Source organism: Zea mays, chromosome 9, assembly GCF_902167145.1.
Source record: "Zea mays cultivar B73 chromosome 9, Zm-B73-REFERENCE-NAM-5.0, whole genome shotgun sequence".
In the NCBI taxonomy this organism is placed as follows: Eukaryota; Viridiplantae; Streptophyta; class Magnoliopsida; order Poales; family Poaceae; genus Zea; species Zea mays.
Window position 1 is genome coordinate 8,556,597 of NC_050104.1, and position 16,798 is coordinate 8,573,394.

The window sequence follows — 16,798 nt, forward strand, 5'->3', positions numbered from 1 at the left end:
AAGAAGATCCTACATGCAAAATGCCACACGCGGTAGTTGCGTCATCACTTAGTGCAGGTGACGTGGGGCTTTTCGCCGCACAAGTCAAACAGGCCGCAATCTGAACTTGCCGTGTGGACTGTGGTTGGTTGGAGCCGAAAGAACGGCCTGTTACAACGAACCTGCGTGAACGAAAAGTGGATGACGGAAAGGGTGACGCAACGCGAAGGGGCACGAGAACAATCTAGACACTCACTAAGACTGAAACACCACGCCTGGACCTGCTGGAGCGCCCACTCCGACACGTATAAATATACAGCGACACCCCTTCCGGGAGACGCAGAGCAGAAGCAAAGCGAGCAACAGAGCAGAAGCAAAGCGCAGAGCTAGCAAGTGACCGACCGAGAGCAAATAGGCAAGGCAACGCAGGCAAGATGGTGCAGCAAGCCGCGAAGGAGGTGATCCCGCTGCTGACGCCTTACAAGATGGGGCAGTTCGAGCTCTCTCACCGGGTGGTGCTGGCGCCGCTGACGAGGTGCCGCTCCTACGGCAACGTGCCGCAGCCACACGCCGCCGTGTACTACTCGCAACGCGCCACCAGGGGTGGCCTGCTCATCGCGGAGGCCACGGGGGTGTCGGCCACCGCGCAGGGGTTCCCGGAGTCTCCTGGCATCTGGACGCAGGAGCAGGTCGAGGCGTGGAAGCCCATCGTCGACGCCGTCCACCGCAAGGGCGCCATCTTCGTCTGCCAGATCTGGCATGTGGGCAGGGTCTCCACCAACGGTACGTGCATGTTTCTCAGCTCTCGATCATGCTACTTGCTTGACTTGCTTAACCAGGAGCTGATGTTCTAGTCGGTTACCCATCCAACTTGCAGAGCTCCAGCCCAACGGCGACGCGCCTATCTCGAGCACGGACAAGCAGATCTCCCCCGACGCCAAGTCCGGAACGGCGTACTCGAAGCCGCGCCGGCTGCGGACCGACGAGGTCCCCGGGATCGTCGACGACTTCAGGCGGGCCGCACGGAACGCGATCCAGGCTGGTTTCGACGCCGTCGAGATCCACGGCGCGCACGGGTACCTCCTGGAGCAGTTCATGAAGGACAGCTGCAACGACCGCACGGACCAGTACGGCGGCAGCCTGGAGAACCGGTGCCGTCTCGCCGTGGAGGTCGTGGACGCCGTCGTCCGCGAGGTGGGCGCGCGCCGCGTCGGCATCAGGCTGTCGCCCTTCGTCGACTTCGTGGACTGCGTGGACTCGGACCCGGTGGCGCTCGGCCACTACATGGTGCAGCAGCTCAACAGGCATAGCGGCTTGCTCTACTGCCACATGGTGGAGCCCCGCATTACCGCCCACGGGCGCAGGCAGATCCCTCACGGGCTCTTGCCGTTCCGAAAGGCGTTTCATGGAACGTTCATCGCCGCCGGTGGGTACGATCGGGAGGAAGGCAACAAGGTGGTGGCAGAAGGGTATGCTGACCTCGTCGCGTATGGGAAGCTGTTCTTGGCTAACCCGGACCTGCCTAGGAGGTTCGAGCTGGATGTGGCACTCAACAAATACGACCGCTCCACCTTCTACACGCAAGATCCTATTGTTGGCTACACAGATTACCCTTTCTTTGAAGAAGAAGATGGCAAGAATGAGAGGTGAAATCTGATAATGTGGAGGGTTCATCAAGTATAAGTTCGTCATTATTTCCACCATTCATTATTGGTCATTGTGGTGGAGTCATTGTGTCATGTTGTTTCATTCTGTACTAGTGTGGTGTGAAGTGAAATAAATCTATTTGGTGAAATTGTTATAAAATAAATTATAGACTTGTCGGATTTACACTCTATTGTTAAGGGGCTATTTGTATGGAGGTATATCAGTTTTTAGACGCAACCTATAGACTCTGTTCGTGTGCTATTGTTTATTGGCTAGTTCGCGACTATGTCTTCGTAAATTGGTCTACCTAAAAATTAGATGCTGTCACAGAGCTTATGGACGTTTGTATTAGCCAAGACTTTGTGGTATGTCGACATAAGCATGGAAAAAAGGTGGAGGCAAGACCGGTGATCTTTGATTTTGGTGGGACTTATGGGTGTCGGGCTCATTGACTTCGAGGAAAAATTTGTAGTCCTAGTCTTAGTTGGTTGTATTGAGGGTCTTTTCTCTTGGGTAAAAACCTTTGATCTGGCGTTTGTTGGTTAAGTCATGGCAATAATGGCATTCTTATATGTCGTGTACTTCCTGAAGACATTGTTTATGATGAGCCTTAATATTGCTTCTAGCTTTATCTGGTTAGTGGATGACTTGAAGGCTGTTGTGAGTGATAGCTCTCTTTGAGATGAGCTTGTTTCGCTTTTTTCCTTTTTGGTTGTGTACACCTTAGTGTGTAGATGTTGAGAGCAATCTTAGTACTCTTGTATCAAGATGATGTAATTGTTTAAGATAAAGCTTTATTACTGAAAAAAGAAAGAAAAAAAAAATCAAAAATCTACCGAGACAATTAAGTTGCATGCACCAACCAGTTCAAATCAAAAGCGCTTAAGCTAATAAAAAGAGGTGAGCAATAACTTGTAATAGGAGCAAGAAATAATTATATATTTTTTAATTGCGCTAACTAGGATTCAAACTTGTGGTCCTTAACATTGATACCATATTAAGTTGTATGCACCAAACAGTTCAACCAAAATCTTAAGTTGACAAGAATAGGTGAGCAATTCACTTATTTTAAAATCCAACATAGACAATGCTTAGGAAGCCCCCATCCAAATTGGTGGCTCCCCGAGGAGGCGAGAATGTCTTGTAGGGGTGACATGGAACCTCTCATATTGCATCAAATGCAGAAGAAAACACGATAGGTGGCGGTGCTGGAACTACTGTTCGTGGTCGTGCGACGCTTCGTGGTGGCGTGCCTGGGTGGAGTGACACGGGACCGCCGAAGCCGAGTGGCCAGCGAGGGAGGAGGAGGACGCGGTGATGCCCCGAAACTACCCCACCCCAAGTACGCCGCACCGTGGTGTCACTGTTCCACACAGCATCACCAGGCTATGACCCCCTCAAATTTTATGACCTTTTATACCTCATGCTTATTTAACATTAAATGTTTGGATAGACTAAAACATCTCTGTTCTAGGTCTCCTCGTCGATTTGGCGTAGTTCTCTCGACTCTCGTCCTTCTCCTCGGTCTAATTCTCACATCTAGTCATCTAGTCTCATTCTTTCTGACGTCGTCGGAGCTATAGATAGATCCAAGGAGAACAAAGTGGGCTATGCCCTTGCTCTCAGCTGGAGACGTCGCCAAACCCCGTCTCTTCCTTGGTGCCCCCACCCTTTCAAGAAGATCAACATTTGACAATATACAGATAACTTTGATTCCGTCAGGAAGAATTTAGTTGTATGTTTGCTTATTTTTTTCATTTAATTTTCTTCTTTAAACTTGTATGGTGTATTGATGATATGGAACTTGAATTCTACGTAACAGTAGTTTTCATCGTATTGTTTTAAGGGCTTCTTAACTTAATTGCCACTTCATGATTTCAATACACAAACGAATGATCAGCAAGTCGTTGTTGCCTTCTTAGTTCTTACTATCAAATATGATTATGTACAGTTATATACAGGCATTGCATTAGTATTTATTAAATGTAAGATACTCCCTCCGTTTCTTTTTATTAGTCGCTAGATAGTACAAAATTGCACTATCCAGCGACTAATAAAAAGAAACGGAGGGAGTAGAAAACCGTGTTGAAGCATGATTGATGGGCCAATCATATCCAACTCACGGTTTGGAAGAAAACTAAGGAGACATTTGATTTCTAGGGATTAATTTTAAGTCCCTCTATTTTATTTCATTTTCGTAACTACGGAAACACCCCTTAAATCATGGCCCATTTGTCTCCTCGCGCGTCAACGAGATCTCCGCGTCCACAGACAGTGGAACCTGGAAACAGACCGACAGCGGGGAAAAGCTAGTGTGTTTTGATAAGCTTTGCTTCAATTTATTGCTCGTAACAACAGCCTAGAGCCCTAGAGTTCAGTTGAAAGAACAGCTGCGAATGGCAAGTCTGCCGCACAGGTGCACCAAGTTGATCACTTCAGCAGTTGATGGCAGGTAATTGACGTTTGAAACGTGAGTACAAGGCCTAATCGAAGTTTTCAATCTTGATTGGAGTTATGTCATCAGGCACCTTGAACTCTCCCACTAATCTTGCCAAGAACACCATCTCCTGCTCCAAGGTAAATTTGATGTTCTCAGCCTGTTCAAAGGAATGCATGTGAGCATGTCAGGTATTAGCTATCTGTAGTTTGCACTATGCAAATTCAAGTTTGTCCTATATTAATTAAAATGCTTAACTTGATAGAGAACAACAGCAGATAGTGATTTTTAACATTAGGTAGTTAACTAAGTAATTTCCTGCTTATACTAGTGACACTAAGAAGATGCGGTGCCTAAGGATTAAGGAGTGATCACTGGACCTTGCGGAAGCCATGTTGTTCCCCTTCGTACTCAACCAAAGCAACGGGAAGGCCCTTGTCCTTTATGGCTTTGTATATTTTTGTTGCCTGATCTGGTGATACAACCTGATATCAAATTGAAAAGCCAGTAAACTGAAATCAATAGCTTCAGGTTCATGGTAAGAAGTTAAGAACTGGTAAGGCGTAGTTTGTTCCCGCTCGATCCTGGTTCCCTCATTCATGATTAATGGTTTGGAGTTTATTCATCGATACCTAGTTTCCTTTTTATACACCACAAGGTAGTTGATGTGTTAAACACTGTCTTATTCTTATCCCCTCATTCATAAATGGTATTAAATTAACATTTATGATTTCCAGACATATTTAGCATATCCTCCAGTACACAAGTTCAGGACTTGTAGGCTTACCGTGTCTTCCAACCCTTGAAACAAAATCACTGGACATGAAAAGTTTTCAACGAAGTTTATAGGAGATCTCTCAAAGTAAGCTTGTTTATTACCTGAAACATTGGTGGTACAGTGATGTTGTTAATTCAAACATATAAAATCAAAAATTGCTAGTATGGATGAGTCATGAGTGCAGCATTCCTCACCCACAAGGTTATCAATGTAGTATGCTTCAAACTTGTGCATTCCTGCCCTCAAGGACGCTAGGTCAGCTATCTGCTTATAAACAAAGCAGAGCCCGCATGTATAAGTTCTTAGCTGGTGTTAAGCTGAATCCATAAGAGAGCAATGCATGAGAAATCGAGAACCAAAACTTGCCCCATATAAAGACGAACCAGCCTTGAAGGTCTGTCTGAAAGCAAGGCAGGCTAAAGTTGTGAATCCACCAGCAGATTCTCCAGTTACACAAAGCCGCTGCCCATCCACTCTTCCAGTTTCCACCTTAATAATCAGCATGGTATAAACATGTTCATTCATCTTTCTTAGTAATCACTGTAAATGCTGACTAGATCCTCTACAGAAGTCGACGGATTGGGTTTGTCAGTCTAAAGAAGCCATACCAAGAATGCAGCACAACTGCAGCAATCATTTACATCAACAACACCCCATTGTGCTAAAAGCCTCTCTCGAAATTCTCTCCCATAGCCTTCAATAAAGTGAAGGGACATCAATAACTATCACCATCAAAATCCTTGATAGTAAATAGATTAAGGTGCTTGTAAATAAGAGAATGGACATCATTGAATAATTAATATATCAGATCTGGAAGTAGAAAGAATGTGGATTTCTTCATCAGATATATAAGCTGAGACAAAAAAGAGCCAAAGACCTGAGCTTCCCCCATAGTTAACATCAACAAATGCCCATCCTCGGCTTGTCCAGTACTGCACACTAAGATCCAGAACCCCTCGTGCTTCATCTGTGGGTCCACCTAAACAATGATGTGGTATAAAGAAGCTATAAACTTATAATAATGTTAAGAAGATTTTTCACTATGTGATGCTTTTGACAAGCATCTGGACCAAAATCAAGTTAGCATAAACTAATGTATGCACGTCTATCATCAAAATGCTAAGAGATTATGTTGCCGAAAGACTGAATTGACAGATACTGACTGCAGTAGCAGGCAAACACTTGTCACTCTTAGGTTGTCTTCAGCAGCTTACTTATCCTATCTTGTATTTCAAACTTCACTCTGTGAATAGTACAATCTAGTGTTTTGCATAATCTGCTGGAGACGGCTTTACATACTGATTAGAAAGTACATAAAATCCAACAAAATGTTTTTGCTTGTTATTTCTGATGTAACATGAAGTCATGATCATAAATGACATAAAGAAAAAAGGACAAAAATAATATATTCGTTTACCATGAGTTCTGACCAGTAGGGGAGGCTTTTCGTCTGATGAACCTTGAAAAAAATTATTATACGGAGCATAAAAATAAGCATATGCATGCTGACCATTGATCACATTTGGGAACTCCACAAATTCAGGCAAGCTGAAGTATGATTCATATTGTGCAACATCCTCAGAGGAGGACCAAACAATAGAGAAATCAGTTGCCATAGTTCTCTTTTCATCAAGTGTCACCTGGTGGAAAAACAAAGGGTCAAACTCAAATGTACACCGCAGGGTTCAATGTTAACTGACATTAGACTCCGGGATATCCAATTAATTAAACCTTTGCTATTGATACTGGAAGAGTAGCAGATGCACCCTCAATATAGAAGGATCTATCTCCAGATACCTAGCAAATCAACAAGCTTTAAGATAAAGCATCATCGCATCAACAAGTCCGAGCATTAAATACCAAAACATACAAAATGATAAATAGCAAAACATAGTTACTTAAGGTATGTACCACTATGTTAGTTACAGAAGAGAAGGGAATGTCAATTTTCAGGAAGGACTCAGAATCTTGATCAAGCACTCCAACATGACTTTCCATTCTGCCTGAATAAGAAAAACACGTTTATTCTTCTGAACCACATAAAATCAAACAGCTATTAGAAAATGCGAAAACCTGTAAGAGCAAACAATTTTGTGACTTGTGTCATCTATTCCAAGGAAACCATAGGAGCTGACACCAAAAATCCACATGGGCTTGGAGAATTCAGCATCAAGTGAATGCAGAGGTGTTACCGCTCTGCTGTGTTCATCCTGTCATGCACAAATCACCATAAGACACTGATAACAGAAAGTTCAAACTTCTCTATGGTAATATTTGTGTTCTATGCTTTGTCAATGTAATGGCCATGTTTTTTGTTTAGTAAACCAGCTAAAGATATTTAGTTCTTAATTGTCACAGACAGGTCTAACTTGCTGAACAGTTTCAATAACTTGGAGGCAGGGCATCAAGTTGATGCCCCATTGATCTTGGTATGATACGAGAAAAAATGGAGTAACTATAAAAATGACAATATGAGTTTAGAACATTATGTTTAATCAGCATCCTACTCACTAGTCAGTAGGCTATAAGAATGACTATTGTTAGCTACATGGTGGTGTCGCCAAAATAACAACTGTCCCTGTGAAAGATGCGTGACTACGTGTTGTATGTAAAAGGGTATAACTAGTTCTTAAATAAACAAATCTTGTTAAATAGTAGGTGCAAGTGGTACATCTAGAACACAGATGATCAATATGAGGGTTCCAGGACAATAGAGACAGATGTGTCCCACGACAATACAGACAGATATGCATTTGCTAACCTGGGAGAACGATCAGATCAGTAAAAAACTGAATAGAAACTAATACAACTGAGAGAAAAATTATACCCATTTATAAATATTCCAAAACCCACTCCTTCGATCGGTTATGAAGAACAGCTCCCCTAGAGCAAAGTAGAGTTAATCAAGTGAGAAAATACGGTTTGGATTTATCCTAGCTAAATAAAAACCAAGTAGATAATCAACATGCAGAAAGTCGCCTACCCATGTCCTTGAACTGTAACACTTAAAATACAAGACAAAGTTCAGTACTAAATTTCAAATACCTTTTGAAGACCACTTGGGTTCAGTAGGAGATTCTACTATTGTTGGGTCTCCACCAGCAACACAGATCTTTTCTTTTATCTCTCTGCACAATAATAAACACTGCAATAAATCTTCGAAGAAGATCATGAAACATTCATGTACATTTGAATTAACAAGAAACTCAACCATTGATCCTTTTTGTAAAAAAATAAAATGGACTGGAACAAACAAATACCCTATCAAACATATCATTAGGTATATAATCAAGGTACATATGATGTACAATAACCCCGATTCTGGAAAAGCCAATAGCAAGACTACATTAGCACAATCTCGAACAAATTATCGATTTCTCTGGACCTGTTACATGAATGAAGTGATCTAAAAAACATACTAATCCTCAACATATGTTGTTGGGCATGAAAGACTCCACGCTCATTAGTAAATACTCCCTCCATTTCAAATTATGAGACGTTTTGGCTTTTTTAGATACATTACTTTCATTATTATGTATCTAGATATAGTGTATATCTAAGTACGGAGCAAAATTTATGTATCTAGAAAAGCCAAAACGTCTTATAATTTAGGATGGAGAGAGCATATATAAAGGACTGTAGCAGCTACTGGAGTTACAAGCATAGATGTGTAGAACATTTCTTTCTTTCACCAAAAATGAGTGACAACACAAAGGTGCAACTAAGATATTACCCTTTCTCATTGAAATACCCAACCCACAACTGCGATTTGTCCCAGGACATGTTTGGGTTACTCCACTCAATCCATGCCATACGTTTTTTAGTTGGATCAATACGGGGGAAGGCATAAAAGTCATTGCCACTGACCAGCATAGTATATTCTGATCCAAAAAAAAGAAGATTTAAACTACAAATAAGCCAAAAGATCTCTTAAGAATAACCTAAAGCAGTAGCCTATGGGTTCCTTACCTTTGACATCCGGATCACTTATTCCTACAGCAACAATTGTAGTGATGGGATTTGAGCTATTGTGCCGATGGTCTGTCATCAAATTTTATTCTTTTTTTATTAACTCAATAACTGTAAGCAAATCAGAACTATTGATCTGATACATGGAATAGGTATATTCACCTTCCATTATAGTTACGAAACGATGGAAATGGGGATCAAAGACACCATCAGCATAGCGTACTACTGGTCCATAATCTGGTGTCAGTGGTAGTGGTGAATTATCTGAAACCAACAAAGCAAGGAATTTAAAAGGCCAGTTAAAGAATATCATGACTTACACATGAATTTGATAATAAAATGACATCCCTTTATTAGTTATCATGGCTTAAGCCAAAGAAGGTTCAGAGAAGTAGAATCAAACTTTTCAAAATCAAAGTGATGTTACAGTTCAAGAAAGAAAAACATAACTAAGATAGTTCCTGTTTTCCAAATGCTCACTTGAATCCCTAAAGCACGGAGATTCAACCATTCTTTATAGAAGGATCTAAATATGATGCATATCAAGATAACAAGTTGACAGCAGAAGAAAGTTTAAATGTGGCATAAAGGAACACCTTTTGTAGTCACCTGGACTGAGTGAGTTTAGTTAGTACGTAAAAAAAATCAGATGTTGGAGTAATGACAGGTTGTACATCAGCCATGCCCCATCCTTTGCCTATCTGATGTCTCAGTCATCAATCCCCACTCAGCATTCCCACAAGTTGTGAATCATGGGCATAAGTGCCAGGCGTCTGTCATCACATAATGTCGGACAGATACCAGTAGCATAATGGGTTTCATTTTTTAAGATTGGAGCGACAAGTAGTTGCCAAATTAAGTAGCCAAGGGTGGCAAAACAGTAGGAATAACCAGGAACGAGGTAGTAGTAGTAATAATAATGCTTTTATGCAGTGTAATGGCAAAAATCCAAATTTCTCACGGAGAGATTTGGATTTTTGCCATTACAGAGAATGGGCTTTACAAAATTGCCATCAGGCCCCCACAAGTCAGAGACTCGGTGTGGTACAGCTGTTAGTGTAGGTTCAGGTCAGCTCCTTAAGAGCAACTCCACCAAGCTTCTACTTGAGTCCGCATCTTATTTTGAGAGCTCAAACACATGAAAAAGCTCTTCAACCGATCCCCTATTCAAGCCCCGATGGATGAGGTCCTCTCAGCCTCTGATCCTTCTTATTCCTACTTTCTCTTTTTCCATAAAGCTGGCAAGTGGTCCAATAAGTAGAGTCTAAGACAGTACAACGTAAAGTAGTGAAAATTTTAGGGTCTTTTGGTTGGGCTTTTGAGCCTGCTTTTGCTTTTGCAAAAAAAAAAAAAAAAAAAAAAAAAAAAAAAAAAACCAACCAAAGGGTTGAAAAGCCACAACTATTTTGGGCAAAAGCTGCTTTTGCCCTAGTACAAAACTGAAAACAGCTCACCCCTGCTTTGAAGATGGACAACTTCTAAAAGTTATCCACCTATCACTAGTTATGAAAATATTGATTTGTTTTTTTTTCTTGTTTTCCATATCCAACCTCTTCACATCCATGATCCTGTGACTCTTTTCTCATCTCATGCCTCCGGCGGGTGGCGATGCTCCTTCCTCTCCCGTGCTCGGCTCCGAAGACCGTTCCTTCTCTAGCCTCCCCGCAGCGAGGTCACCACCTCGAGCATAGCCTTGGCCTGGCCACCGCGGGCGAGCATGACCTCGACCGCTATACAGGCGAGCGTGGATCCGCCGTCGCGAGGGAGCACAACCTCAACCGGGGATCCACCCAGAGGCCAGAGGAAGAAGATGAGGCTTACGTATGGGGTTTTGTCACTAAGAGAAGCTGACAATATTTTTTCCAAAAACCAAAGCTGTTGAACCAAATTGCTTTCAGCTTTCGCACAACATTGAAACTTAGGGGATTGTGTTTGCGTTGAGAAGTATGAGATGAAATATGGGTGAGGGACTCTCATTTGAAAAATAGAGGGGCACATTTGAGTGCTTCGTTGGAATTGCTCTTACCTCCTATTGTCTGCCTGTACAGACGCTGGTCAGTGTAATTAGAGAACACAACGGTGTCCCCTTGCACGGCGAATGCCCCACCACCGTACTCCTGCGCCAGGGACCGCACCGCGAAACCCTGCGGCGTCACATCAAGAGCCTTACCGCCTGGTCCTGCCGCTTCCTTCACGAGGACCGCGCGCCTGAAGACGAAAAAACACAGCTAGAGATAAAAACATCTTGCGCAACGCTGGGTTCTAAAATTTGTGAGTGGCAGCAGTGGAAACGGGAACTAGATCGTTAGGCGTACCCTCCATCCTCGGGGCGCGTCTCCACCCAGACGAGCCGGCCGTCGCCAGCGATTGCAAACCCCTCGGCGGTCCTCCCGGCGGCGGAGACGACAGCGGCGCTGATCGGCGACTCCCAGGAACCGTACGGCGCGGTCGACTTACCGGTGGCGCCCGATGCGATGCGGGGGTGCATTGCCGCCGTCAGGTCGCAATCGAGCGGCGGCGGGTCGGGGCAGTGGATGTGAGAGAGAGGCCCGGGCACGACGGGACGGGGACGAAGTCAGTGTGTTGACTGAATGCCTCAACGAGCTGACTCTAGCGCCTAGCGGCTTCCAGCCTTCCACAGTTCCACGTGCAGAAGCGTAAGCGGCGTCCGCATTAGGGCATGTACAACCTAGACACTGCTGCACGGTCCTCTAAGTACAAGACACAGCTAAAACACGACATAATACAATGGTCATGTCTAAAACATGTGTCTTACCATATTCATTGTACCAATCAGAGCATTCAATAAATTAAAGTGACCAATCAGCTAGTCTCCTGTCTCGAACATAGAGCTAAGACACTGTGTCTTCGTCAAGATACATGTCTTGAGTTTTTTTACATTCACCCCCCTAGACACACTCTAAGACACAACTTAAGATACCCATTGTACATGCCCTTAGAGATGGCAACGGTTATCTGAAACTCGATGGTTCGTTAGTGTTATGAGTTTAGGTTAATTTTCGTATTTGTATATTTGTTAATATTAGTAAATCTATATCCGATGGATTTATGGGTACGGATTTGTTCCTATAATATTTAAACTCGTGAATCCATGAGTTTTCAAACCCGACCAAACCTAGTGCATATTGTTATTTTATTTTATAAACGAAAAAAACTTGTTATCTCCCTATTTACTTCCTAATTTTTATCAAATAGTGAATATATAAGTAGTCGGCGAGAGTGTTGCTGGTTTGCTATTATAGTTTTTACTAACGTTATATATGTAGTGGATAGATAACTTAGTGCATGGTTACTTAATTATACAACTTATTATTTATATTTCATTCTCTCTACTATTAATTTTTATACCAAATCATAAACTCGTTGTTCATCACATAAATTCTGGACCATGTTCTCATTAATCATTACGATACTTATTGATTATGAGAATAACAAGCATATTGGAGATGAAACACGCGGGGTAACCCGTGGGTACCCGCTAACCCGATGGGTACGGGTTTGGGCAAAATTTTAAACTCGTCGTGGGTACTGGTTTTTTAATGGATATAGATTTTTTTTCACGGGTATGGGTTTGGGATGGCAAAATCCAGCGGGTTTTGTACCCGTTGCCATCTCTAGTCCGGATGCATAGCCTAGGAGCAACTCAGAAAACACCTAAACTAACCTGAAATCTATACTACTGCTATTAAAATCTTGTCACAACCAGTACTGAGGTGAGTGCTATGTAGATATGGCAGAGATTAGGGTTAAACTGGGCCTAACTACAGCCTAATCTTTGCTTGTAATCTGGTTCATATATTAGCCTATAAATACTTATAATTGTTGTACCAGAAGGGATTAAGAAATCATTTGAAAGAAAATAGACACCATACCGGTTCACCTTGTTCGCCATCGGTGGCTTATGTGAGGGAAGCGTCGTATCTGTGATTGTCATGAACTCACGTCTAGGGTTTCGCGACGCCAAGGCCACGAGTCGTGACAATTTAGTATCAAAGCCATTGATCTCGGTGCTATTAAGACGGCGCCAGTCGTGAAACCGTCTGCTCAGACTCGTTTCGTGATGGAAGCAATGACGTCTGCATAATAGAAAGGAGAATAGAAGTGGGAGCAGATGATGGACCGAGTGGTGAGGAAGTTGGAGACGGTGGAGTCTGGGCATCATCGCTTGGAAGGACAGGCGGAAGTCTCCGCCATGGTAGCGAAGAATGCAGAAGAAGAACGTACCATTCTGGCCAGGCAAATGGAAGAGACGAGCAAGGTGGTGGCGTGTCAATGTTTGGAGGTGATGGCCAGAGAACTGGAAGGTAATGGGTCTGGTTCATCATGAGAGGTGAATGATCAAGGGGATTAAAACCGGGGAAGAGGAGAGATGAACCAGAATCAGATCAGAGAGGAAAATGACCAAGGTGTAGGGGGCGAGGACAACCATCTCTGCCAAGTATTCGTTTCCCAGGTTTCAGGGGAAGGAGCCTGGAATTTGTTGGCAAAGTGCCATCTACCAAGTTCCCAAGGCGTTGTGGGCGATTTCCGCATCCATGCACATGGAAGGAAACAATGCTAGGTGGTTGCAAGTGTACAAGATGAAGCAAGGCTTTGGAAACTGGATGCAATTTGGTAGGGCTGTCCGGGACAAATTTGGAGTAGAAGAGTATCCATAAGCGATGAGGCATCTCTTGAACTTGCGACAAAAGAGTGGGGTAGAGGAGTATGCTCAAGAGCTTGAGGAAACAAGGTATGCCACAACAGTGCACAATCCTCAGATGCATGAAATATGCGCGAGTTACTGTGCAACCTATGTACTGCGGACGCACCGCATGCCACTGCGGTGGGCAGGTATATGTCTCGTCCGCAGTCAATGCAAAGACGCTTTACACTTAGAGACCAACGTCAGACTTTCCCCGATGGCTTACGACCACAACAGGAATCCTAATGATTCCCGTCGGCCAGGATAATTCCCGTCGGCCAGGGAAAAAGCCGACGGGGATAATGTAACTCCTGTTGGCTAAACCGCAGCCGACGGGAATAATTTAACGCCCGTCGGCCAGAGAGTAGGTCGACAGGAGTTAACTTAACTCCTGTCGGCCAGAGCATAGGCCGACGGGGATTACTTAACTCCCATCGGCTAGAGCGCAGGCCAACGGGGATTAGCCTTTTATGAGCACGGGTGAACCCGCGCAAGCTCATTCTGTCTTTCTTCCTGGTCGTGTCGCCGCCTCTTGCCCTAGCCGCCGCCGCGCCGCCGCCCCTCCCCGCCGGCGTGCCGTCCCGGTCGCGCCCGCCCGTCCACGCCTCGTGCAGCCCCGCCGCCGCCCGTCCTCGGCGCCGCGCGCCCGCCTGTCTGCCGTCGCCGTGCCCGCCCTCGCTCGTCTCCGCCGTGCCCCACACCGCCCAAATCGCCGCCGGGCGTCCCATCGCGCCCACAAACCCCGCCGCTGCCTCTCGGAGCATCGTCGCTGCCTCCTCGAGCGCCGCCGCCGCGCCCAAGCGTCGCCTCCGCCCCCGACCGCATCTCCGAACCGACTATGACACCCACGTGAGTTAATTATGTGTGTACATGTTAATGCATGAGATTGTGAATGTTAATTATGTGTGTACATGTTTATTTTCGTCGGTTTTTTTTGGCCGACGGGAGTTAACTTTTATGTGATTAGTATTAATTTAATAACACATGTGATTAGAGTGTGATTATAGTTAATTTAATATCACATGTGTGGCTTCATGTTAGGTAATTATTAATTGTATTATTATAGTAGATTTAACTTATACTATTGAATTGTTAAATTTGATGTTATTTATTGATTAGATTTAACTTATAATATTAGGATGTATGAAGGTTTTGATATTGATTAATTTGATGTTATTTATGTGTATATATAATTATTTATGTATATATATAGTTTTACTACTTACCTATAGATGTATATATGTGTGACGTGTAGAAACGTGATTGTCTCACACACACTCGTTACTCGTACACAGCCGTAATAATGGGTGATAGACGTGATTGGATGTATGAAGGTTTCAAGAAGGGTGGGTGTCACACTAGTGAATGGTTTGCCAAGACGCAAATATTTCTGGACCATGCAGCTGCTTTGTCACAAATAGATAATATTAGGTGTCCATGCAATAAATGTAGAAATATGACGAGCCACACCAAGAGGCAGGTCACACTACACCTGTGCTCACATGGTTTCGTGCCATGCTATAAGGTCTGGTATCTCCACGGTGAAGATGTTGAACGAGCAACAGAAGTAGAAGTTGATGATGGTGAAGATGATGTTGATAGGATGGACCAGATGCTTGAGGATCTGCAGCCTAAACTGGCACCAGATCATCATGATTCACCTACACCGGAGGTTCAGAAGTTCTTCGACCTACTCAAAGCGTCAGAAGAGCCTCTTCACGGGCACACTGACGTGACCGTACTCGAATTCGTGACCCAGATGATGTCAATCAAGTCCAAGTTTGCATTCTCAATTAATTGTTACAAGGAGCTTGTGGATTTGATTAGCGAGGTTCTTCCTACGGGTCACAAGATGCCCAAAGACATGTACCAGTCCAAGAAATTGATTGAAGGTCTTGGTATGGAGTATGAGAAGATTGATGTTTGCCAAGACAACTGTATGCTTTTTTGGAAGGAACATGACAGAGAACAGAAATGCTTAAAATGTGGGAAGTCGAGGTACATGGAGCTTGTAAATGAAGATGGGGAGAATGTGGTGACAAAGGTTGCACATAAACAGCTTCAGTACATGCCTCTCACTCCTAGAGTGAAACGTTTGTTTCTCTCGAGGAAGACCGCTATGCACATGAGGTGGCATAAAGATTGTACGGACAGACAAGATGGGTTAATGGTGCACCCGTCAGATGGTGATGCATGGAAGGCTCTTGACAAATTTGATCTAGATTTTGCACCGGTGCTTTTGTGCAAATTGGAAAAAATATTTTCACCGGGTTTCTTCAATCCTATGCAGCATCTCTTTATACATCTTCCATATGAGACTAAGGTCGGTGGTCCTGTTCAGTATCGGTGGATGTTTCATATAGAAAGAGCATTAAAGAAGCTTAGAGCAATGGTGGGCAATAAGTCAAGAGTTGAAGGATGTATTGCGGAACAATTTAAACTAAAGGAGGTAGCACACTTCACAAGTTGTTACTTTGCATAAGAACATAATGTATTTGCTCGAAAGAAAAGGTACCATGATGATGAACGAGAGATGCCTCCGTGTAGTGATCTTTCGATTTTTCAGACAAACGGCAAAGCTGTTGGTCCACCCAAGGCATATCACCTCAGTATGGAAGAACGGAAGTCTGCTTTATTGTACATGTTCACGAATATGCCTGAGGTGGAGAAATACTTTGTGTAAGACTTATTTTCTTAAACTGTTCATATGTGAATTAGTTTATGTTATCAAATATCTCATGTCATACAATAATATTTGACAGCGAGTTTGATGAACAAAACATGAGGTGTCTCGGTAGGCCAACAGCGAGAGACATAGACAAATTGCGACGCGATGGTATGCATGGGCGACCTAATTTCATTATGTGGCTTTGGGACCGTGTAAGTCTTAATTATGTGGCTCCGAGAGCTAATTTCAGTTAACTAATATTACAGAATTTGCTAATGCTTTGTGGCATAATTGACAGTTTGGGGAGGAAATGGATTTTAATGATGACTTACGTCGGTTATCTATTGGAAGCGTAACTGCCAAAAGCTATGGACGTTACGACGTCAATGGATATCGCTTTCGTTCAAGCATTTTCGAATCAAGTCATCCTATGGCCGCCACTCAAAATAGTGGAGTCGTTACTAGGGCAACCGACATGGAAGGACACGAAGCCTGCTATTACGGGAAAATCAAAAATATAATCGAGATTACATTTGCTGGAAATAAGCCTTTAGCTCTAGTTTTCTTTGAGTGTAAATGATATGACCCGAAGTATTATAGGACCAAATTTGGGAT

At 43.5% G+C, this 16,798-nt stretch overlaps 2 protein-coding genes across 3 annotated transcripts; one reads left to right on the forward strand and one right to left on the reverse strand.

Annotated features, from left to right (window-relative positions):
* The first annotated feature begins 320 nt into the window (after positions 1–320).
* opr2 (12-oxophytodienoate reductase2) lies at positions 321–1,863 on the forward strand. Its single transcript, NM_001112435.2, has 2 exons — positions 321–762; positions 857–1,863. The coding sequence occupies exons 1-2, from the start codon at positions 414–416 to the stop codon at positions 1,627–1,629; spliced, it is 1,122 nt and encodes a 373-aa protein (NP_001105905.2). The 5' UTR covers positions 321–413; the 3' UTR covers positions 1,630–1,863.
* A 1,916-nt stretch (positions 1,864–3,779) lies between these two features.
* Positions 3,780–11,459, reverse strand: LOC103637875 (uncharacterized). 2 transcript variants are annotated; one of them, XM_020544287.2, is made up of 18 exons: positions 11,126–11,459; positions 10,837–11,018; positions 8,973–9,074; positions 8,811–8,882; positions 8,575–8,722; positions 7,887–7,969; positions 7,669–7,724; positions 6,915–7,051; positions 6,753–6,840; positions 6,573–6,638; positions 6,259–6,481; positions 5,719–5,820; positions 5,450–5,535; positions 5,208–5,330; positions 5,036–5,105; positions 4,851–4,942; positions 4,444–4,548; positions 3,780–4,223 (listed from the first exon to the last, which is right to left on the reverse strand). In XM_020544287.2, exons 1-18 carry the CDS (start codon positions 11,296–11,298, stop codon positions 4,110–4,112), a joined length of 2,022 nt encoding a protein of 673 aa, XP_020399876.1. In that variant the 5' UTR covers positions 11,299–11,459; the 3' UTR covers positions 3,780–4,109. The 2 variants fall into 2 exon arrangements, 1 of the variants encoding a protein (XP_020399876.1); XR_002265118.3 differs by having other exon boundaries at positions 4,005–4,223; positions 5,225–5,330.
* Positions 11,460–16,798: the final 5,339 nt, after the last annotated feature.